This window comes from Elgaria multicarinata, chromosome 1, assembly GCF_023053635.1.
Source record: "Elgaria multicarinata webbii isolate HBS135686 ecotype San Diego chromosome 1, rElgMul1.1.pri, whole genome shotgun sequence".
In the NCBI taxonomy this organism is placed as follows: Eukaryota; Metazoa; Chordata; class Lepidosauria; order Squamata; family Anguidae; genus Elgaria; species Elgaria multicarinata.
In genome coordinates, this window is record NC_086171.1 from 81,749,210 (window position 1) to 81,772,286 (window position 23,077).

Sequence of the window (23,077 nt, forward strand, 5' to 3'; positions counted from 1 at the left end):
GCTTTGAATGTTAATACCAGCACTCTGAATTGGGCCGGACGTGGACTGGCAGCCAATGAAGTTGTCAAAGGACTGGCGTCATGTGGTCTCGCCAGCCAGTCCCTGTTATGTAAGCCGCTGCGGCTGCCGTTTGATCCTCAGAGGTAGACTGCCCCTGCCCCTGGAAGCTCTGCGCAGCGCTCATGGCTGACACCTGTCGGCACCAACCCCTCCCCCGCGCTCAGAACCTTTCCTGATGAGCCCCGCGCGCGCGAAAGGGGCGGGGCCTGGGGGGCGATGGCGGCGCTAACGGCTCTTTGGCGGCGCCCGCTCTGCCGGATGCCGCTCCCCCTGGCGCTTTCGTGGTTATTGGTCCTCTCCCTCTTTCTCTCCGGGGCGGCCCGTAAGTAACGGAAAACAGGACAGAGGAAGATGAGGGTTTTTGTCGCCGAGGAAGGCTACCTTTCTCCTTCCCTGCCTGAGCCACAAATCCCCTCCCATCCTATCCCAGTCTTACCTCACGGGTCCCGCGCTTCGCCGTCGCCTGCCTGAGGGGGATAAAAACTGTGAAGGGATGGAAGAACTGGCTTTCGCCCCACCACGCCCCTTCCTTGGCCGCTTGTGTCCTACTCGGGAGGGAGGAGACAAGAAAATACTTGAATCAGCAGTCGAAATAGAAAGCTGCCCGACTGCCCCTGATATCACGGGAAGTCTAGAGTTGTCAGTATTCAGACAAACACAGAGGCTGCTTCCGCGGTTTTTTGTACTGCTGCAGAATAAGCTGAGGCCTCCTTTCCGAGGAGGAAGGGGGGAAGTAGAGAAGCAAAGCAGCATTTGGTTGGTTTCTGCCTGCCAGAAATGAAAGGCAACAGCAGCCCTCCCCGGCGTGGTGCTCTCCTGACGTTTTGAACTACAGTTTCCGCCAGAAGCAATTAGGGTGGTCAGCGTAATGGGAGTTGTAGTCCAAACCATCTGAAGGGCATCTCGTTGAGGAAAGCTGAGCTATGAAATCCCAGATTCGGCAAGAGGGTAGAAGATAAATTGCAAGATGTTTTGGACTTCAACTCCAAGAAGCCCCTGCTAAAATGGCCAATGGCCAGGAATGCTGGGAGTTGAAGTCCATAAAATCTGGAGGTCTTTCTGCCCACCACGGAAGTCCCACTGGGAAGAACAGGAATAGAAAACATAAGAGTTTTGTTTGTTTATTTTATCTCTATACCACCCAATAGCCAAAGTTATTATATCCAGTGATAGTACTACTTAAAGTAGAACCATTGACATGAGCGTGACTTAACGTGAGTAGAACTATTGACATGAGTGTGACTTAATGTGAGACTAGCATATAACCCAAAACTGTCAATATCATACTTGTCTTCAGTTCTTATACAAATCTGGTGCATCCACATATGGAATACCACAGAAAGGGGAACTTTTAAGAGTAAAAGTATGGGGTGGGGTTAAAGGAAGCCACATAAAAGCACTGTAATGAATCAAATGACCTTAAGATCATGAGTGCAAGGGGGTGGGGGCAGACAAAGCATTCCTTTGGACCCACATCAACCTGTTCCAGTAACAACTGCCATTGCAGAGAAAAGGGAAACAGTGAAGTAACACACATCATGAGTGAACATAAAATAATATCTTCAGAGCAACACAGAAAAAGTATTTTGAGACCAGCAGAAACCCATTGAAAAAGGGGGTACAGAAAGCATCCCTGCAAAGCAGTGAGTGAGGGGTGGGCTAAAAATAATTCATGACTGCACATTTCTCAACAATCCATTGGACAGGAAAGAGAAACTCAGCCATGCACAATAACAATGTGAAGTGCACAGCAACGGAGATAGATTTAACAAACAAACAAAAATTGCCAAAAGTGAGGTGTTTAGGAAAGGTAAAGCAAACAAACAAAAATCCAAAGAGGAGTTTACAAAGAAGTTAAAATAACTGTGGTTGACACGCTAATCAACTGGGTGGGTAATAGGAACTGAATGGGAAACAACCATTGATTAGTGTGTTGTCCGAACTCAGCCGGTATGTGTGCCTGTACCTTTAACAGTTGTGTAGAAAAGGAAATTTCAGCAGGTGTTATTTGTATGCATGCAGGCCCTGGTGAAATTCCCTCTTCATCACAACAGTTAAAGCTGCAAGAGCCTGTCCCCCTTTTGCATCTGGTCACTCTAGTATAGCTCCTGCAGCTTTAACTGTTGTGATACAGAGGGAATTTCACCGGGGCTGCATGCATACAAATGACACCTGGGCCATGAGGTTGCTTTGGCTGCAATTGTGCTCCTCCAGGGTAATACACATGGAAAGGAGCACAATTGCAAGCTTTAGTTCTTTCCCCTCCTAGTGCCCGAAAACAAATGAGTCGGAGGGGAAGTTGGTTCCTTGCCTCCTTTTTTGTTGTTTATTTGTAAATGCGCAATTGCGCATTTATAGAGAGGTGTAGAAACAAACAGCCACCTCTCCACTTTCCCCTGGTGTGGTAAAGTTCTATTTTTTTTAGTATTATTTAGTTTTTAGGAAGCAGCCGGCAGGTGCAACATCCTGGAGACAGGGAGACTGCGAGAGTGCCGGCCCCTGCTCCAGCTCAGCACACCATGCGCCCCCGGAGGCTCAGCAGGGCAAGCAAGGGAGGGACAGAGGGACAAGGCTGGTTCCCCCTGACAGGCAAAGCGGAGCACAGGGAGGGGACAGTGAAAGACAGGGAGTGAGGAGAGGGAGCTGAGCGAGTGCCAAGCAGCCCAGACAGAAAGATCGAATCAGGATGGTGGCTGCGTCATGTAGATGACCTGCCACCGCTCCGGATCCACCCCGGGGAAAATCCCTTGTCAAGAAAAGCCCCTGCTGAAATTTCCTTTTCTACACAACTGTTAAAGGTACAGGAGTCCTGTCCTCTTTTTCATATGGTCACCCTATATTATATATTCAGAAATCCACTATCTGGTTTAGATTCAATGAGCTGGCACACACACCACTCACACTTAATCCTATTCCTCTCCTGCTGCAAGCAATTGTATAGAAAGCATAGAAGTAAAGCAGAAACCGAGAAGTTAGAGTACTCCAACACACTGCTGTGGCGGAATAAATGCTCTGCTCTAATCAAGGAGGAAAGAAAACAAAACTAGCCAGCCACCTGTTTCATCTGATTTCCTTATATAATACTGCTGAGAACCAAATATCCCCATATATGGAAAACAAGCAGTGTGGCTCTCCCAGGTAACCTGCTTGGATACCTGATGCTTTGGATGGGAGGGGAGTGGAATGAGCAAAGAGCATGCACAGCATCCTTTTGCATATGTGCAGCTCTGTTCTGTAACGGGCAACAGAGAGGCTGAGTTCAGATGACACGCTAATCAATGGTTGTTTCCCATTCTGTTCCTATTACCACCACCAGTTGATTAGCTTGCCATCCGAACTCAGCCACCAAGTCCTGGTTCTGGTGGACTAGAAATCTGTGAGTGGTACAGAAGTAACCAAAACACACACACATTAGTTTGGGTTTCAAACAGCTGAGAGTTCACACAGAGGGGCCTTGCCCCACTACCCTAAATGGTGCCCCACCCCTGCTACACGCTCTGGCTTTTCCCTGCAGCGTTCTAGTGGAGGAGTGGTGGGTGAATGAACCAGGAGAGGAGAGCGGGGTAGGTGCATCTGTAGCCGCAGAGCTGTTAAAGGATAACTAATTTCTAGGTTGTGACTTGGCAACCTTGCTGCAATTCACACAAAATACTTGGTTAAAAAAAGTTCATCCATGTGTAAATGTCAAATCTCTCTGCTTGCCTTCCCTTAAGGTTCAACAGTCTTTAGTAATCATTAAGTAGTAATAAGACTTAGCATTTCTGCGGTGCTTTCAATTTTTCAAAGTGCTTCACATACAAATGTCTAGTTATTGTTACATAAATTTGTAAAATAAATCAGTATTATTCCAAAAAGTGGAACCTGCAACAAATTGTTGCAGTATGGAGTGTTGCTCAGTGTTCCAGCCAGCCATACCTCTACCCCGCCTCAACCCTCAGCATTCTGTGGCCACTGAGTATTTTGGTGTGGTTTGTTGTCATCCCCCCACCCCAGGTTCTCCCCCCAATAAGATTTATTCTATTTCTGTAAGCTTTGGGGCTTCCCAAACCATGTTGAAATATCACTTATTTCTCAGTAGCCCTATTGCAAAACTCCTATTTTTATTAATATTTTACTGAATTTTGTTTTTAGTTTGTATCAGCACCACAAATACAACCATAGCAGCAACAACAACAAAACACGACCAAGCTTTTTTTCCACTTAAGTTTGCCTTTCTGTTGTTATGGGAGAGTGAAGGGTTTCAGTTTATGGGGTTATCATAAACAAAATACCTTTACCTTCAGCTAGGTATAGAGTTCAGTGTAGGGTTGCCATTTATCTTGGTAAGAATCTAATTTCTGTAATTTGCTGTATATGACTAGAGCAATATTTTTGAGAATTTTGTTTTGATATATATATGTTTTCATACTGTTATAGCTGGAAGTCCATGTTTTATGAATAAAATGTGCCATTTAAGAAAAAGGACAATACACCTGAGGAGAGATACTGGAGACATATTACCACATACAGAGACTCAATATGAAACTATTACTTCTATTCCAGAAGCTCAGGAAACTACTAATCAAATAGTTGGAACAGAAGGAAGAACTGGTAATACAAATTGTTTCTCAAACCTGTCAACTTAACCTCATTCAAATTAGTGGGCTTAATTGCATCTAATTCTGTGTAGAATTGCAGCCTTGGGTGCTTCTGGATGGATGGCTCCTAGCCTTACTAATGAAAAGAATTTGTGAGCTATTTTCTCTTTCCCTTCTTAACAGATTTTCTGTGGTAGGAAAAAAGATGGAAAAAGTTGTGAGAGAACACAAGTGCGTTACAAATGGAAAATAATGTCTGAACCCCCTGTAAAAATTCCACGAATGAGGCAGTGCGAGTGCACAATAAAAACTTCATCTGGAAGCATCCCTAATGTAATTGGACCTGACCTAGAGAGGCCTGTTTATATGTATTCACAGCAAGTAGGGACATTGCTAGACTTGGGCCCCAAATCTATTCCCAAGACCTCCAGATCTATTTCCCAGAAATCTGAGTATGCATTAGTGCTAATGGATTTCTCCCCACCTAAATTTAATTGCAATTTGGGTGGGTGGGTGTGGTCTTCGGGGGTAATTGTAGCTGAAGCGGAAAGGGTTAACCATCCCTCCTGTGTGCTGCAGCCCCCCCCTCCAAAAGCGCCCCCCCCCAACAGCATGGCAATAAAGCCTAGAGAAATGCTTCTGTTGGTGCCAGGGAAGGTCATTTTCTAAACATAATTGTTATGCCAAGTGGAGGTGGGATTTCCAAGGGAGTTGCAATTAGGAAGGGGAGGCTTATCTCTCCCCTCTTTGCATGCTATGACAACCAAAAATTGACCCATGCATTTCAGTTAAGCTTATAAAAACACTTCCATTGGTGCCACTGGAAGCTTCTTTTTGTAAGCATAACTGCATATGGTGGAAATGATTAGTATGGGATCCTATCCTTCCTTAGGGAAAATGGTGAACTGGGAAAGGGATGCACCCCTTTTCCTGCTTCTCCAATTGCAGTTGACCACTCCGAAAGTGCGTTTCTGTCATATGTATTTGCATGAAACTATCATGTAGTTTGTTCATTCACCAATAAATAGACACTCAGATTTACAGTACTAAAGTGAATTAAGGCACAATCCTATGCATGTTTAGACAGAAAAAAATTCTACAACTTCCAGCATTCCCTAGCCAGCCATGTTTTTTTCTTCTTAGTGTATTTCCATTGACTTCATTTAGTGCAATACTTTCACTGGAATAGGCCAGGTTGGTGTAATCGCCAAGCAGTGCTCCTCCATAATTTCAATTCACTTCGATGGGCTTGCCCAGGAACAAGGCTTTGTAAAATACATTTGTATTATTTTTGTTAAGTTCTGTGTATTCCTATATCTCATTATAATTTTTTTTCTACTTCAGTTGCAGTATACATTCTTATTCATTTAAACAATTTAATTCTAAACTGTTTGACTGAAAAGCTATTAATGAAGAAAATCATTGATCCAAAGTACCAATGGACTGGTCCCCTAGGTCGAATAACTAAAGGTAACTATTGTTTTAATTGTCAGTAAAATTAAGAATGCTGGCCCTAGCACAGTTACTATAGAGTAAGCCCCATTGGACTGTGGGATTTGTTTCTGTGTAAACACACTTAAGATTGCACTACACATTTTGAAAACACATTAAAGTGTGTTTCTACAGCTCTGATGGGCTCAGAGAGTTCTAAGGATACTTCATAGAGAAGCTGTTGGTAAATTTGTGTTTCTCTAATTGCAGCAATGTGTCATGTCCCCTTAAAGTGGGATTACTGTAGTATTCTGGAGTAGGACAATTGACGGTACAGTACTTTTGTTTCTGTACTATGCCAACATTAGGTATAGCGTAGGGTTCAGCGACCTCTGTAATGCCAGCATGTGTGATGTTGTATTGGTGAAAGTATGCTTTTATATTTATTTATTTATTTATTTATTTATTTATTACATTTATATACCAGCCCATAGCCGAAGCTCTCTGGGCGGTTTACAAAATTTAAAAACAGTAAACATTAAAAATATGCAAAATTTAAAAACATTTAAAACATCAAAACCATAACAACAACAGTATAAAAGCATGATTCGTGCATGATTCATTACTAACTTGATGCAGTGGCTCGTGTGATCAGGCTAATTAGTCATATAAAAAGCAAATATAGCTGGGCTAGTCCATAAGAAAACACATCCACAATTGTGCAATATCTTTGTTCCAATCAACCAAAATACTGCAGAAGAGTGCATGTTTTTGAGTTCTAAATCAGGGGTGGGTGAAAAAACAAAAAAAGTACTAAGACGAATCCAGATGTTGTGGCTATGGGGTGTGCACCTTAGACTCAGTCTCAAGATAGAGATTGCAGACTGAGTGTATCAGTCACTGTAGTCGATGCAGCAGGTATCAGATCAATACCTATTGCATACTATTTTAACTTTTGTAATTTATATTTATATGTTTCAATTTTACATGTTTTAATCTTGTAAACCACCCTGAGTTCCAGTACTGGGGAAAAGACGGGATATAAATATAATCATCATCTTTATTACGGTCACCGACCAGACACTGCACGAGAGTAGGGCAAAATTACATACAGATTTGAAAAGTATGCAGCAGAATCAATTCTGGAGAGACCTTATTCTCATAGCATTCAAAAAGAATTTTGCAAATGCCTTGATAGTGTCTCTGTCCTCTGTGGCCCTGAAGCAATGAAGAAGTGCATTAATTTCTAAACACGTTTTACGCTGTTGTTGTTTTTATACAAAGATTATAGAGAGAAATTATTATTATTATTATTATTATTATTATTATTATTATTATTATTATTATTATTGGACAAAGGAACAATGGCTGATTCCCATTTCTGAAAACATAAAGGGTGGCTGTAACTCAGGACTGTCTCTTGCTTTGCGCGAAACACACAGCCTCCTGGGTGCAAGCAGTCCTGCTTTGTGTCCACGTTTTTTACCTCTGATGCTCTTTTGCTTGTTTGCTCTTCCACTTCACCTCGCCCCTTTCCTTTCTCCCTCCAGTTCATTGGTTGCTCCTTCTCCCACTTTAGCAAGACAGGTCCTGTCAGATGAGTACTTCAGCCTTTCTGCCCAGCAAAAATGGAATGACCCTTTAGTCTGGCTCTTTGAGGGCATCAAGGGAGTACAAATCTCTGCAGAGATTTGGGCATTGTACGATTTTTAAAAAACGCTTTTGAGCCTGGGATGCAAGGATTGGGTTTTATATTGAGGCTTGGAGCAAGCCGCTGGGAGAGATTGCTTTTCCCTGCCAGAACCTGATGCAATCCATTCAAGCCAACAGCAAGGCTCCCGTCACAACACATGCCCCCAACAAAGGAAAACGCACTTAGGAAAAATAATCCAGACTTTAGGCATTCTAGCAAAAGACGGAAAAGGCTGGGGAAGAGGTGGGGTGTCAGCAAGACAGGCATGGTGTCATGTGAGTACCGTGCTGCAAATTCGCACACCAGGCATGGCGAGGGTGCACTAAATCGCTGATTTATTCCAGATGATAAAAACATAAATGCAGTCAGGAAAGATTACCCCAAGACTTTTCTTCACAGGTTACTAATCTCATGTTTGTTTTATTTTTTTCTGAACAATAATGTTTGACAGAGAACCTTCTAATATTCAAAGATTTGTAACCTTAAAATAAAACGTAGGCAATGTAAGAAGTTTGAATCTTGTTCATCATGCTGATCATTCCAGGGGAGTAAGGAAGTAAAGCCTTGTTGGGCTGGAAGTGGTTTGTGGGCCTTATATTGCCATTTGCTGCTTTAAACAACTATTTAGCCTAAAATGTATGTTAAAAGTGCCATCAGTTAAGGAGATTTAGAGTATAATCCTATACATGTTTAGACAGAAAAAAAGTCCTACAACTCCCAGCATTCCCCAGAATAACTCTGTTGATGTAATACGGAAGAAAGGGAGGCATGATGAGGGAGGATTAGGATGGGGCAGAAAAGCCCGTCCACCAGTGGAGTGGGTTGTGTACACTGGAGCCTCCTGGTACACCTGTGGAAAGCTCTGCAAGTGTAGGATTACCACCAGTGGTATTTCAGCTGGTGGTAGAAATTGAGTATTCTGGGGGTAGCCTGGTTTGGGGGTGTCCCCTATGCCAGCCTCACCTACAGCAGGGTGAAGCCAGTGTAGAAAATGTCCCTCCTGATAATTTCAGTGGGAGGGAATTACTTTTTTAAAAAAGCAACAGCAGCAGCTCCACCAGGAAATAAAAATAAAAGTAATCCCATCTCCTACCCTTACTGGTGAGAACTGGCATGGCTTTCAAAGTACTGGATTAGAAAAGTTGCACCTCCCAGCTCCCTTGCTGGTGTAAAGTTAGTGATTTTGGATGTCTGTTAGTATTGCTATACTATCTCTTGTTTCTTCTAGTATCATTTTGCTTTATTATTATTATTATTATTTATTTATATAGCACCATCAATGTACATGGTGCTGTACAGAGTAAAACAGTAAATAGCAAGACCCTGCCGCATAGGCTTACATTCTAATAAAACCATAATAAAACAATAAGGAGGGGAAGAGAAAGCAAACAGGCACTGGGTAGGGTAAAACTAACAGTATAAAGTCAGAACAAAATCAAGTTTTAAAAGCTTTAGGAAAAAGAAAAGTTTTTAGCTGAGCTTTAAAAGCTGCGGTTGAACTTGTAGTTCTCAAATGTTCTGGTAGAGCGTTCCAGGCATAAGGGGCAGCAGAAGAAAATGGACGAAGCCGAGCAAGGGAAGTAGAGACCCTTGGGCAGGCGAGAAACATGACATCAGAGGAGCGAAGAGCACAAGCGGGGCAATAGTGTGAGATGAGAGAGGTAGTGCATAGAATTGTAGCTGTATTACACAGATATTATGTTATTTTTGCCTCCTGGTATAGTAGGATTACGGGACTGAACTGTTAATTGTCCCTTAAATTCACTTGGTGTTTTTTTTCCCCTTTTTTCTGGCGACTCACTGCTGTATGTTTTGTCAAGGATTGTATGAAAATGCATGCTAGGAGTCCTTTACTATAGGGAATCATGCTATACTGCTAAACGTCCGACTGGAGGACCTTCATAACCCTTAGAAATTAGTACCCCACATAGTATATATGGCTGTATAGTTGCTATACATCAATATTGAATGTCACAATGTTAATATTTATGATTATATATTTTTATTTGTAGAATCACAGAGATTTGTTTTATCTGATTATGGTAGCTTGGAGATTTATAATATTAAGGGCAGTGACTCTGGAAGTTATACTTGCCGATTGAATTATATATTTAATGGTGATCAACTGACTACAGAAATCCATTTCATGATCTATGGTAAGTAACATTTTAGTAATGTTGGTTTCTAAATTTATATTGTTTTGTAGCTATGGCATTCATTTGTGAAAAACTCAGATACTCCTTTGCATGAAAAGCAAAAAAAAAAAGTAGTATAATAGGGCATTTCACTTGTACAAACCTCTCCATAGAATATAAGGTCTTAAATAATTGTCAAGCCATTATGGATGGTAGTAACAGCCTCTGCATATATCAAGTACTCCTTAAGCAATTTAATTACACCTCAGAAAATAATTTATAAGTTGGGAGTCCACAAGGAATTGCTGGGGCTAAGTGAGCCAGACAATGTTCATCTACGTCTGGACCAGAACAATATATGGTAGATGAGGATTTTTTCCCCGCTCCCTGCAGTGTATAGGAGAGTTTGGGGGTGGGGGGAATTGAGGCTGGAAGATGGCCAACAACGTGCCCAACCCTTATTCCATCCTTCCTACTAGGATACTTTGAGCTTTTGGGGTCCTTTTGGATGGAGGGATCACTGATCTTAATTCATGCCACAGGAGCCCTAAAAGCTGATTGCACCCTGAACTGATGGGAATTAGGTTTGGAGGATCGTGCACGCCTCCTGGAGCACATCCCTAAATCCCCATCCTCTCAAGGCGCTATCAATTATTAACACGAATCTGGCAAATTTCAGCCCTAACTGTCCTTCTCCCTTCCCAACTAACGCTCAACCCCCTCAACATTCCTTGGCTCCTGGAGGGACCCATAACAGAATACCTCCAGGATTTGTTAAACCACAAACTGGGAAACCCTGGTATATTGGATTGTATTTCAGACATTTATATCCTATCTTTCCTTTATTATCAAGGCGGCTTGCATGAGCATTCCTAGGTGGTTCTCCATTCAGGCATTGGCTAGACCCAGGCCCGCTTAACTTCAGCAGGGTGGCCGAATCAAACAAATTAGAATTTGAAACCAGAAGATAGTTCTGATCATGCTCTGTCCCCATTGGGCTGTTATGGGAGTGAGGGTTTTTGTTTTTGTTTTGCCCTGTAGGGTTTTTACCCCCTAAAGATTCTTTTGTACTTTGCAAAAGTACTTCATACTTTTTTTGTACTTTCCAGTGAGCCTGAAGATGCTTCCCTCTTGTATCTGGGTGATGCTGTTTTGGCTGTGGAAGGATTGCTAATATAGGAAACGATATACAAAGCCAACTGTTTAAGACAGTCAGCAGAATCAGATGTCAAAAATAAGCAAGAATCTACATGTTGACTCCATGTTCCACCCAGGCCCATGAGCTTCTGCTCCTGCTGCCTGTGTGTGGCACCCATTGCCTTAGTGGTTGAGGCATTGTATAAGTCTGCTTCCATATGAACTCCCTTGCATTCTGAGATCAGAACCCAGATTTGGTGAGTTAAATCTGGTCACATGCCCCCACTCGCTCCGGCTCTTGTCCTTCACAGTGGTGGTGTCACCCCTGTGAAAAGCTGTTTCAATAGTGATCTCTTTCAATAGGCCACTTCCCTCCATAGTTTTAGATGGCAGGTGAAAACCTTTTCCCTCTTGCCTATTTAATTTGGGGTAAGTTTGGCTCTGTTAGTGTAATTTAGGCCTTAGCTAGACCTAAGGGTCATCCCTGCCTGCTCCCATGATCCCCTGTGTGTCATTTGGATGTACAGGGATGATCCCAGGACAATCCCGGGATATAGGCCTGGTCTAGCCATGGCCCTAGACTTCTTATTTTTTTCCTTCTGTCTGCTTACATATTTGAAATGTTTTTATTTTACTACTTTTTATTTTGTTGTTGTCTTATAAGTACCCCGTTGAGTGTTCCATAGCAGAAAGGTTGTTTAGACACTTTAAACATAAACAAAAATATATACCTTTGCTTTTTTATGGTTTAGTTATCTAGGATTGAGCTATATTATTTATTTAAGTTATTTATATGCTGTATAATAACAGTGTTCTCTGGGTAGCTGACAACAATAAAACATTAAAATACAATTGCAGTCAATACAATAATAGAATCCAACACAAACATTTCAATAGCAGTTAGTAAAATAAAATACACAGTATCACTAAAAGTACATGGCAGATTTAAAATTCAGCCAGTTTAAAAAAGCATGAATCTAAAAAATCTGGGAAAATAAAAGGGTTTTCATCTGGTCCTGGAAAGAATATAAAGGAGGCATGGAGCCTGAGTCGGGGGAGGTGGAATTCCATAGCCAAGGTGGCATCCCTGAAAAGGCCTTTTCCTCAGTAGTTGCCTAGAGCACTTCACTTGGCAGTAGCACCTGGAGAAATGCCTCTGACGATGATGTTAGGGTCTGCGTAGGTACATGTGGGAGGATGTGATCCTTCGGGTAACCTGGTCCCAAGCTGTTAAGGGTCTTATACATCAAAACCAGCACCTTAAATTGGGCCCAGAAATGGACTGACAGCCAGTGAACATTATGAAGCAGTGGAGCAATATAGTCCCCATTGATAAAGTTGCCACCTTATTCTGGAGTAATTGGGAGTTTCTGGGTTCTTTTGAAAACAGTCCCATATAGAGAGCATCCCAGACATTCAGATAGGAGGTCACCACAGTTTGGGTAAGTGAACCAAGGCTATCAACATTCATGTAGGGTGGCAGTTGGCATATTGGCTGAAGCTGGCCACCTAATGCTTCTAATGATAATGCTGGATTTAGCAGCAGCACCAAACTGCAAACCTGGTCCTTTAGGGGGAGTGATCCTTTACAGGGGTATGTAACTTAGACTGTGATCCTAAACAAACTTCCTAAGGAATAATCCCCATTGAACATAGTAGGACTTATTAATTAGCACACATGTATAGGATTTGGGCTACAACAGCCCAATCATAATAAAGTTTTCTCAGGAGTTACTTCCAAGTTACAGCTTAGTCCAGTGAAGAGTTAGGCATGCCTAAACTCATTGAAATCAATGGATTGCACTCAATCTTTCTCCAGAACATAACAGTGTTACTCTTTAATTGTTCCTCCATCTCAGTACTCTGTCTTCAACAATAGCAGTTCCAGATACTTTACATATAATAGTAAATGGGACTCCAGTTTCTCTTGATAATTTCCTGCTCCTTGTAGTCTACATTTTAGTTTACATTTGGGAGAAGAGTGCATGAAATTCAAGTACTAAAAAAAGAATAAGTGTGGGAGCTAAAGATGGTTACAGTGGAAAGCATTGTCCAAATCACTCTGTGAATGAGTCATGTCTTTTATCATAGGGTTGCAGTTATGGTCCAAAAACCATATACATAAATCAGCTGCAAATCAGTCCATCAGTCCGGTACATCTAGGGGTGAGCATATTACCATAACATTAAAATTACTCCACTGGCTGCCAATTAGTTTCCGGGCGAAGTACAAAGTGTTGGTCATTGCCTTTAAAGCCCTAAATGGTTTGGGTCCAGGTTACCTGCGGGATCGCCTTCTCCTATATAGTCTGCCCCGCACACTCAGGTCCTCTGGGGTGAACTTACTTCAGTCAGCTAAAACTAGGGTGACATCAGTTTCCCAGAGGACCTTTTCTTCTGTCGCCCCCAGATTGTGGAATGGCCTGCCAGAGGAGATTCGTAAAATTAACTCTCTGTGTGATTTTAAGGCAGCTTTAAAGACTAGCCTTTTCCGGCAGGCCTATCCAGATCAATGTTAAATCATGAATTTTTAAGATGTATTGATTCCTGTTCTAATGTTGTTCCCCGCCTCAATCCAAAGGGAGAGGCGGGTAAGAAATATATTATTATTATTATTATTATTATTATTATTATTATTATTATTATTATTTGCACTGCCTTATCTTTTAAAAAGTATGTACACCTTCTAAGTTGAGGCTTTGGATAAGGTTGAAAAACCTTATACTGAGATCCTTATGCTAAGAGAAGATGTCTAAATTAAAACCAAGGATGTTTAGCATCCTGCATATTTAGCTAATGTCTTTTCCAGGAGTGGAGGAGGATATCCTTGGATGGGTTACTACTCCCACTGGCTCCCATAGACAGGAATATGCAAATTAGATTTGGTGTTTGCCCTCCCATATGGAGGAACAATCTGCTTCCAGTTTCATTCCTATTTGTGTCAAAGTTTGGTAAAGACTTCTAGGCTCAAATCCTTATGGGGATAAAGTTCTTTTTCATGTCACAATAGGAGAATATACTAATAGGCAGAGCATAATTGTGGGACTTTAATTTCCCCAGACTGGAAAATAAATTTTTACAGGTAGACATAGCTTCACCAAGTAATGGCAACTTATGTGGATAATAAATACACATTGACATATTCATTGTGCTTAAGAGGAATACATCAATATTAGCTTCAGGTAATTAATATACAATGTTAAGAAAGAATGTTTCCCATTACTTTTAAATAGTGTATCATATGCCGAGGAAGAGTATACATCTGTCATCTAAATTCACAATTGGAACATGTGAAAACAATGCAATTGTTTCATTTGAAAAGTATCTCTTAGAGAATTTGGAAAGCTTAATCTACGATCTGGGTTGTGAGATCAAGCAGTGGAGTACACAGTGTCATGCTTCTACAGACACAGTGGAAAAGATAAAACACAAGCTTACCTTTCAGTTTGTAGGTAAGGTGAAAGTATTTCTCACTACTTCTGTGTTATTACTTTTGAATCATTTACATGAGAAAATATTGCGGGACTTACGTGCATAAAAACCCAAGCAAAGGGATGGTGGGAAGTGTGTACAATTAACCTGTTTTAGGATGTATGTCAGTTAAAACATGGGATTCATAATATACAGTAACAATATCATAATCTGTTACCATTTCAGAAATGGTTCTAGATCAGCCCAACACAAAACCAATGCAGTTGTCTGAGAGATAAAAAGAAGAAAACTGGAGTGAAGTCACCAACTTTACATGTTCTGACCAGTACTCCCCCTCGGCACCACCAAGGTCCATTATATAATAACCCTTTGCTGTGCCAGTTTAAGTCATGTGAATATATCCTAGGAATCCTCATTCAGTGATGCATGCTCAGAACTTCATGGCCTGCATCGCAGATGTTCTACACCAGCACGCAAGTGCTTGTGATTGGGTATATCAGCATTTATGTCAGTGCAAGGTCACAACATGTTACATTATACAATGGACTGAACTGGATATGAGTATTTAATCACTGTTGGGACCAAGGTACTGTCTCTTCTCTATCTAGACAAAGTGTAGCTCTTTTTTGTGTGCCTTTTATTAATTTAAAACAATGTTCAGTCCATTAATTCCATTTTATAAACTCCAGCATTTATTTTTGTCAGCCCTTCCCATAGCTTGGGAATCATAATGGGACTGTTTTAACTTACATCTTCTTGCCATGCGTATTTATTTATTTATTTATTTATTACATTTTTATACCACCCAATAGCCGAAGCTCTCTGGGCGGTTCACAAAAATTAAAACCATAATAAAACTGCTGGTTTTTGCTGAATCATTTCAGTGAGCATAGGAGTTTGAACGTATGTAACGTATGTAATGCAATCAAGATCAGTTACTTGTGGAAATTTTTGGATCCCTTTCATGACATCGTCATCCTCTGGTGCCTCTCCTGCTGTTTTTGAAGTTTATTCCACTGAGATTTAACTTGCCAAAAATAGAGTAACAAATACACACTGCTATCAAAGAGCTGGTGTATTTCCTGGATAGCAGAATATTTCTGTAATGTTGCAGTGCCATCTGCTGGCTGTGTAAATGGAACATATGGAACTTCCTCACTACAGAAGCCACCAAAAAAGAGGGGAGGAAAGGGGGAGGCACATTTATTGTGCACATTATAATACCAGAATGGCATTGTAAAAAGAAAGCGCAGTAAGGGAGCGGGTTTTATCGCTCATTTAGAGAAGCTGTAAGTCCCCTCTGCTCCTGCCCATTTTTGGATTTTGCACAGAGTGATGTAAGGATCAGCATTATGACATCATAATTGTAGTGCAGTGCCATTGTGGAACCCTGACACTGGTGTTAATCCCTTTGGGCCCCATCAGTGCAACAGGACTTAAGACAATGGTAATATTCTGGTTTTAGATGTTAAGTTTTTCCGAGCTTTGTTTTTATGTTGAAATTGGGTAGCAGTCTAAATTAGGGTTGGGGACCAGTGGCCTAGTGGTCCAACACAGCCTCTAGTATCTTGCTGTGCCCCTCCTGATGGTATTAGCATGCATCCAAACAGCTTTCTCTGAAGCTGAGACACAAATCATTTTTTTAAAACAAAACTTCTTAAATGGGGAGATCTAGTAAACACCAACTGCAATTTTGATAGAGGTCTTCTCCCATACTCCTCAGCTGCTCACTCTCATGCAAACACCAAGGCACCGTGGGTTAGATCCAGACTTAGCTCCCACTGATGGGAGCATCCCCTGAATGGAGTTCTGCTCAGGATGGCCCAATAGCAGAAAGGGGGGGATTTTCACCTAACTCCTGTAGTCCCTATGCCACTTCCCACTGTGTTCCAGAGGATTCTTCAACCCTTCAGAGCATTTGGGGTGGGGGATCATTAAAAATCACCATCTCCATTGTTCCACCAGCAGGATTCCTCTGCTGAATCAAAAGCCTTCCATGGACAGAAGGAGCAGTTCCATTCCCAGGAAGTCTGGATCCAAGCCTGTAAGTGGAAGTGGGCAGCTGGGTTGCCTAAGGAGAGAACCTTGACAGATGTTGCTATTCATGCAGGAGGAGGAGTCCATCATTGCCAGATTTAAAAAAGTTGCCAACCAGGGATCTAAATAAAATGTAGGTGAATGGATGCTACTTAAATGTATCTACCGTATTTCCTCAGTTCTAAGATTCACTTTTCCCCCCATATAAACATCTCTAAAAATGGGGTGCGTCTTAGAATCGCAGGTGTGTCTTAGGTTTTTTTTTCTGTTGGTGGTACTGAAATTAGTGTGCGTCTTACAATCGATGGCGTCTTACAATCGAAGAAATACGGTATTTATACATTGTAAATTCAATTATAGTTTTTAAATTATATCATCCAAGAATTTCATTTACATATAAAACCTTGATAAACGTGGATTGATTATTATATCTGGTCACCATGTTGTGAGATGTAGATTTTATAACATATGGGGATACTATCAAACGAATGCTTTCACACATCATGTAAAAATCAATATAAAAATCTCTACTCTCTTAATTTGCAGTGTTTCCTTTAGTGTTGACTGCTGCAGATCTCTGTAGAAGTTCTCAATGTGAAAATTCCATGAGTGACATTAAAAAGGTGACATAGAATTATTCTTAAAAAATTGTGTAATAATGACTGATATTTTGGAGAACTATGTGCTGTATTACATACCGTAACAAGAACAAAATGATTCTGCGAAACCACTGTAAATTCACAAAATGTATTTGTTTTTCATAATACTAGTGAGTAAAGACTTCTATTTAATGGATTAGTGTGACTGACATTTGGAGAAAACATCCCCCCCCCCCCAAATTTGATAGTTGTCTGTGGAGATTGCTGGTGGGGCAACAGAGAAGCATTAGCCAGGTTTAAAGTGATGCAGAAATCTCATGCATTGATTTTGGTCTAGCTTGAGAGAGTGATGCCAGGTAAGCAAAAGGCAGAAGTACCAGTCTTGCATGCTGCTTCCAACCAAAGAAAATTCTTAGATGATATCCTGTGTTCCCTGGTCAAAGCTCTACCTCATGCCCAACTATAATCCAAAACCTGGTTTTCCCCCACGAGAAACTATTATTTCAGATTGTGTTAGCCATCACACAAGCATAAAAGAGCACACTGCATCATATTGTATCCATAACCCACTTTTCCAGCTTGGTCAGAGTTTGGTCCATGTTAATGTGCTTATCTTTGTTAATTATTACACTTCTAGGCATATGGCAAGATCAAGCAGTTCTTTGAAGTCCAAAACACTGATTCCTCTCACAGCGATCATATCCGTTATATTCCTGGCAGCCTGACTGGTGTTAAAGTAGACCACTGCAAACCAGGGTTTGGGAAAAACATAAATGCTATCAATAATGATACAATGTGTCCAGGATGTTGTGGTGAGTTTCCGAAGTTTGTGTATTAGATAAGTCCTTAAGAGACTACTTTTCATTAAATGTAAGCTATTACTGATTTGTCTTTTACCTATATATTTTCTTTTTTCTTTTTTTACTGAAAATAAATTAATTTCTCGGGGTACATACAGAAAAATCATGCCAAAAAGAATATAACATTGAACGTTAGCGACCCTGTTCAGACAGGACATTTTAAGCATTTTGAGCTAAACATGATGGCTTAGCTTGTTGTGTGAACCATTCCTAACCATGGTGGTTACATAACCATGATTTAAACATGCTCACTAACCATTTGCTGCAAAAAGGGCTAGCAGCCTAACCATGGCTTAGTGTGCTGTCTGAACAGGCACATTGTTAAATAATTCATTCTAGTACTGGTAATGATGCCAGTATTCTACATTCCCTGTGGGTGGAACTTTGCTGGGAGAGGGGCAAGGAGAGCATGGCCCTGTCGATTTTCTGGACTTCTTAATAACTTTCAATATCATCATTCATTATATCCTTCTCAGTAGGCTATATGGGTTGGTGATTGGGGGCATTGTTCTGAAGTGATTTTGCTCCTATTTGGTTTAATGATTCCAGAAGTTACTGCTGGGGGAATACTGCCTGACTCCTTGGCACCTGTGCTGTATTAACAAGTACTACACATTACCTGATAATACCATAGTGAAGTTGCAGGTGCCTAAGGTAGATGTATCAGTAGCAACTCTCACTTCCACTGCTGTCATCCCAGCTAGCAAACGTGTTGATGTTGCTCTTGACAAAAGATTTGAAGGCTTCTTTTCTGCCCTCCATGCCTCAGTTATCAATTTCACTTTCAGTAGGGCAGTCTATCGCTGGACTGAAGAGATAGTCTGTTTTAAGCAGCTTTCGGGGAAGTTTAGCCATGGCTAAGGAAAACTTCCCACTCTGCTGCCTTATTTGCAGATTCTTCCTTGGATTCAGTAAAACTTAAGTCCATGATGGCCAGTTTGATAACCTGGGGCAACATCTGGGGGAGGAAATTGCAGATGGACCTGAGCTCCCAGACTTGTCTGGCATCTACTCCTTTCACAGGAGCTAACCTCTTTAAGGAGCCTTTAGAAGCAGTCCTAATAGAAACCAATGACAAAAAGAAGGCCTTGCCCTCAGCCAAGAAGGCCGCTCAGTTCTCTCATCCCTTCAAGCTGCCTAGGCAATCCTCTTTCAGCACTTCCAAAGCCAAGTGGTCTAGCCTAAGGGCTTTTGGCAGAAGAACATGGAATTTTACCCCTCATGCATTGTTCTTCTCTTCCAACGGCTCAAAGAAAACACTGCAATGTTTCGGGGATTACAGCTTTGTGATCAATACACAACTCAAGCCCCAGAGCTTCTGGTGGTATTTCTGGATATGGTGTGATTCAGAGACAGCCTCTCACATGAGAGATGGGAAACTATGAATTCAGAGATGCCTGTAGAGCAACATCCAGAAAGCTTACCTGCGAGGGAAAGCTTAGCTATGAAGGGCCAAGAATGCAGGCTGGGTGGGGCATCCAAAATATCATGGATTTTTTCCAAGTAGTTATCTCCAAGGATTTAAGCACCAGCATGCTTAATAAACAGGTGGCCACATTTGACAGTGTGCCAACTTCCCAAGGGGAGGGATCAATTTCAGATTATCCCCATGTTTCTTCCTCAAGAAGGAAATCCCCTAGTGATTCACAGATTCTGCATTTTGAATCTGAACTGGTTTCTCATGGGATTTCCCTTTGAACCTATTGCCATATGTTGTTTAAAAAATGGACTTTACACACTAAGAAACCCTGAGATGGACATTCTACATTTCTATCAAAGGGCAGTCTACCCCTAGTGGGGACACTAGCTTATTCACAACCCCAGAGACTTTGTTTTTGCTGTATATGTGCAGTAGGCAGGGAATCCTGGATGTATCTCCTTCTTCTTCTCTGGTTGTCTCTTTCAGTTTCCTCATGGCAGCAGTACTGAATATGTTGTATGATGAGGGTTGAGAGGTTCTTCCATTTTTCCAGTCCTGTCCATTTTAGGAGGACAGGAAGAGACAGCCCAGCCCCTCTCTTTGAGGGAGCAACTAGAGTTCTTGGGCCCTGCTTCCTGAACAAGGGGAAGAGCCTCCTGAAGATTCTGGGATGCATTCCATTGATTAAGGGCAATGGGAATACACTATGGTGACACCTCAGCTAGGGATGCCTTATGCAGAGAGACTTGCCTGGCATCTGTTGATGTTATTTTAGTGCCTGGTGGATTTTTGTTTTTATGTTCTCAGGCCTTTTCATCTGTTCCCACTGTTCATTTTATCTGGGCTTTGTTTTTTGCTGTATTTATGTTTTATTGATTTATATATTTTTAATTCGTTTTTACCTTATTTGTAAGACAACCTGAGAACATGATTATACTGTGGTATGTAATCATTCTGAATAAAAGCTAAACAAACAAATGCCTCTCATTTCCTCAAAAGATGTCTAAATTATCTAAGTTTTCTTCAGATGATTTAATCATTTCAGGCTTAAGCATTTTTATGGTATTGTGTTGTTTCTGTAAAGCAAAGAGTGCTGTAAAGCAAATTTATGAATATTAATTTAGCCTTCTTGTTCTACATGTGAGGAGATAGCCTGATGGCTTGAAAAAAAATTGTAAATTTACTTAATAATTTAGCCCCATCAACTATCTTCATCCTCTTCTTTCAACACTCCCACCCCCACCTAAGTAACTGGTATGTTCAATCTTAATGTCAAATTCTTTTAATTTCTGTTTCAGAAAAGCGAAGTCCTTCTTATGAATTTTTTCAGAGCTCAGTTTGGGGGAAAATGGTAACTCTTGATCTGCAATTTATTACCTTATTTTTGAAAGTGCACTCTATGTAAAAATGCTTCTCTTGCACACCAACTCAGAAATGTAAAACTTTCATCTCAATATTTCTTAGTGTGTAAAACAAATACTGCATTTATATAATATGCAGCTTCAATAACTACAGTATAGTCCATTCCAAAATTCGATGTGGAAGGGAGAGGGAGTAATATTTTTCACATGGTAAATTTCACATTTTTTTAATTATTAGAAGAGTAAAATTATATTGTGGTCTCTAGCATAGTCCCAAACTGTTAAAATGACTGAGATAAAGAGGGTAAACTTTAATCTGATAGCTACAGGAAGGCATCCCATCCCTACATATGATTGTCCCTTGGTGATAAAAGGTCCCTTTGTTCAGGGCTGACTTGCATATTTGGAATCAGTAACTATTACCCAACTTTCCATTCTTCAATATCAGTTCCCTTAGTGCTAGTCAAAGCATTTGCATTAGACATTAAATTCTGTGAGTTATCAGTTACTAGAAATAAGCATTGATTTTATATATGCAACAGGCCTACTCTGTGTTTATGTAATTGTCTCAGTGAGCAAGGCTACTGCTTGACTGCATCAGATTATTCTTTCCTTTTGAGTGCATATTTCCGTGTGTGTGTGTGTATAACGGCAGTGTATTGGCCCTCCTGGCTTGCCATACCAAGAAATGCCTGTGTTAGTTCTCAGTGACTGTGCTTTCAGTTTGCCTATTTTCAATAAGCCTTATTTATTAAAGTTGTTGTTGGTTGTGCATTTTCTGTGTGGGCTTCTCTTCATGATATACTTCAGGAATAAATACAAAGGATATAGTTCAGAAAGTACCATGACATGGAGTAACAAGAAGCATGAGGCACTTGTGCTTCCTGTTCTTTTCATACTGGCATAATGTCTAAATAGTTTATCACAAATGGAGGACAAAAGCAATTAAGTGAATGTGAGATGCAGTATATTTAACTCAGTTCCCCCCTTCTCTTTTTGGATAGTAACATGTCCACCAGGTACATTCAGTGCAAAATATGGTACCATCTGTATTCTCTGTCCGGCTGGATCCTATAATGAAAAGTATGGCCAAGCGGTATGTGAAAATTGTCCAGAAGCACAGAGCAGTGATGAAAAGGGTGCAAAGACAGAAAGAAAATGTCACAGTAAGTCTGTGGAATACGTTGCCAAAGAAATGTCCTAAATTCCACCTTTCTTGTTTTTCGGAGGCAACGGAAAACTTCTTCCATTAAAACAAATTTGGGAGGAGGATTGCTATGATATAAGCACTTTTCATTTGGTTTGTTCAGTGGTTCTTCATCGTGGTCTCTATGCATCACACATATGGGCTCTGCGCCTGTGCGGAGACCCGAACCGGAACCTTCTATAGCTTAGGGAAACGTTTTTGGCGGGAACCCCTCCCCCACGCTACTGCGCATATCCCTGGGGTTCCCGTCCTTACCTCAGTTCTTCGTCGTCCGCCATTGTGCAAAGACCTCAAAATTGTTCCTCTAGCTTTTCTCTAAAATAATCTTATTACTCTTCAAACCCTTGAAGATATCTATCTTCTCCTCTTCTCTCTCTGCTTCTTCTAGATAATAATAATAATAATTTATTATATTTTTCATCCCTCTCTTCTCCTATTCCTCTGAGTGATCCTCAGATCACGGTCTTCTCAGGCGCATGGCCGTGAATGGGAAAAGGCCCTGAAGGCCACTGAACCCATGCCACAGAGGCAAACAGAAATATCCTCCTCAAGGACAATGAGCAGGGACCACAGCCCTGAGATCCAGTCCTTCGTCATAACTGAGATGATGGCGGAAATCAGGGCCATACCCCTGACGCCAGGCCAATCCCTTGGGATATCCGCAGCCAAGAAGACTGCCAAAAAAGGCACGGATCCCAATATCGGCAGAGCAATCGGAGCTCATGGCGGAAATCAGGGCCATACCCCTGACGCCAGGCCGATCCCTTGAGGTATCCGCAGCCAAAAAGATTGCCAAAATGGCGCGGATCCCGAAATCGGCAGAACGATCAAAAAAAGGAAAAACAAAAAGAGAAAGGAGGCCGACAAACATTCCTCCTCTAGGGCTGCGACCGTAACAACGACATCGCCCAGGGCCATCACCATATTGAGGCCAATTACGGTACCGACGCAAACCTCGGTACCACAAAATTCTTCGATACCGCAGAAGCTCAATGTCGGACGGAGAGATCCGTGACTCGGTATCAGCCATTTTGATACCGTGCGCTGCCAGACAAACAAGTTCCTCAACCTACGGTACCGGCACCGCCTAGTCATCGAGAGAGGCCTGTACCTTCTCGACCAGACTATG

The 23,077-nt window shown here is 41.4% G+C and overlaps 2 protein-coding genes across 2 annotated transcripts in view; one reads left to right on the forward strand and one right to left on the reverse strand.

Annotated features, from left to right (window-relative positions):
- GLIPR2 (GLI pathogenesis related 2) overlaps positions 1-548 on the reverse strand; it is a 31,382-nt gene extending 30,834 nt beyond the window's left edge. Inside the window, exon 1 of the mRNA XM_063130942.1 lies at positions 497-548. The gene's annotated coding sequence lies outside the window, so the exon portion shown is untranslated. The remainder of the gene's footprint in view (positions 1-496) is intronic.
- Positions 549-6,046: 5,498 nt separating this feature from the next.
- LOC134401724 (zona pellucida-binding protein 1-like) lies at positions 6,047-21,994 on the forward strand. The gene is made up of 6 exons (XM_063130919.1): positions 6,047-6,107; positions 9,774-9,917; positions 14,266-14,484; positions 17,048-17,124; positions 17,738-17,912; positions 21,746-21,994. Exons 1-6 carry the CDS (start codon positions 6,047-6,049, stop codon positions 21,943-21,945), a joined length of 876 nt encoding a protein of 291 aa, XP_062986989.1. The 3' UTR covers positions 21,946-21,994.
- Positions 21,995-23,077: the final 1,083 nt, after the last annotated feature.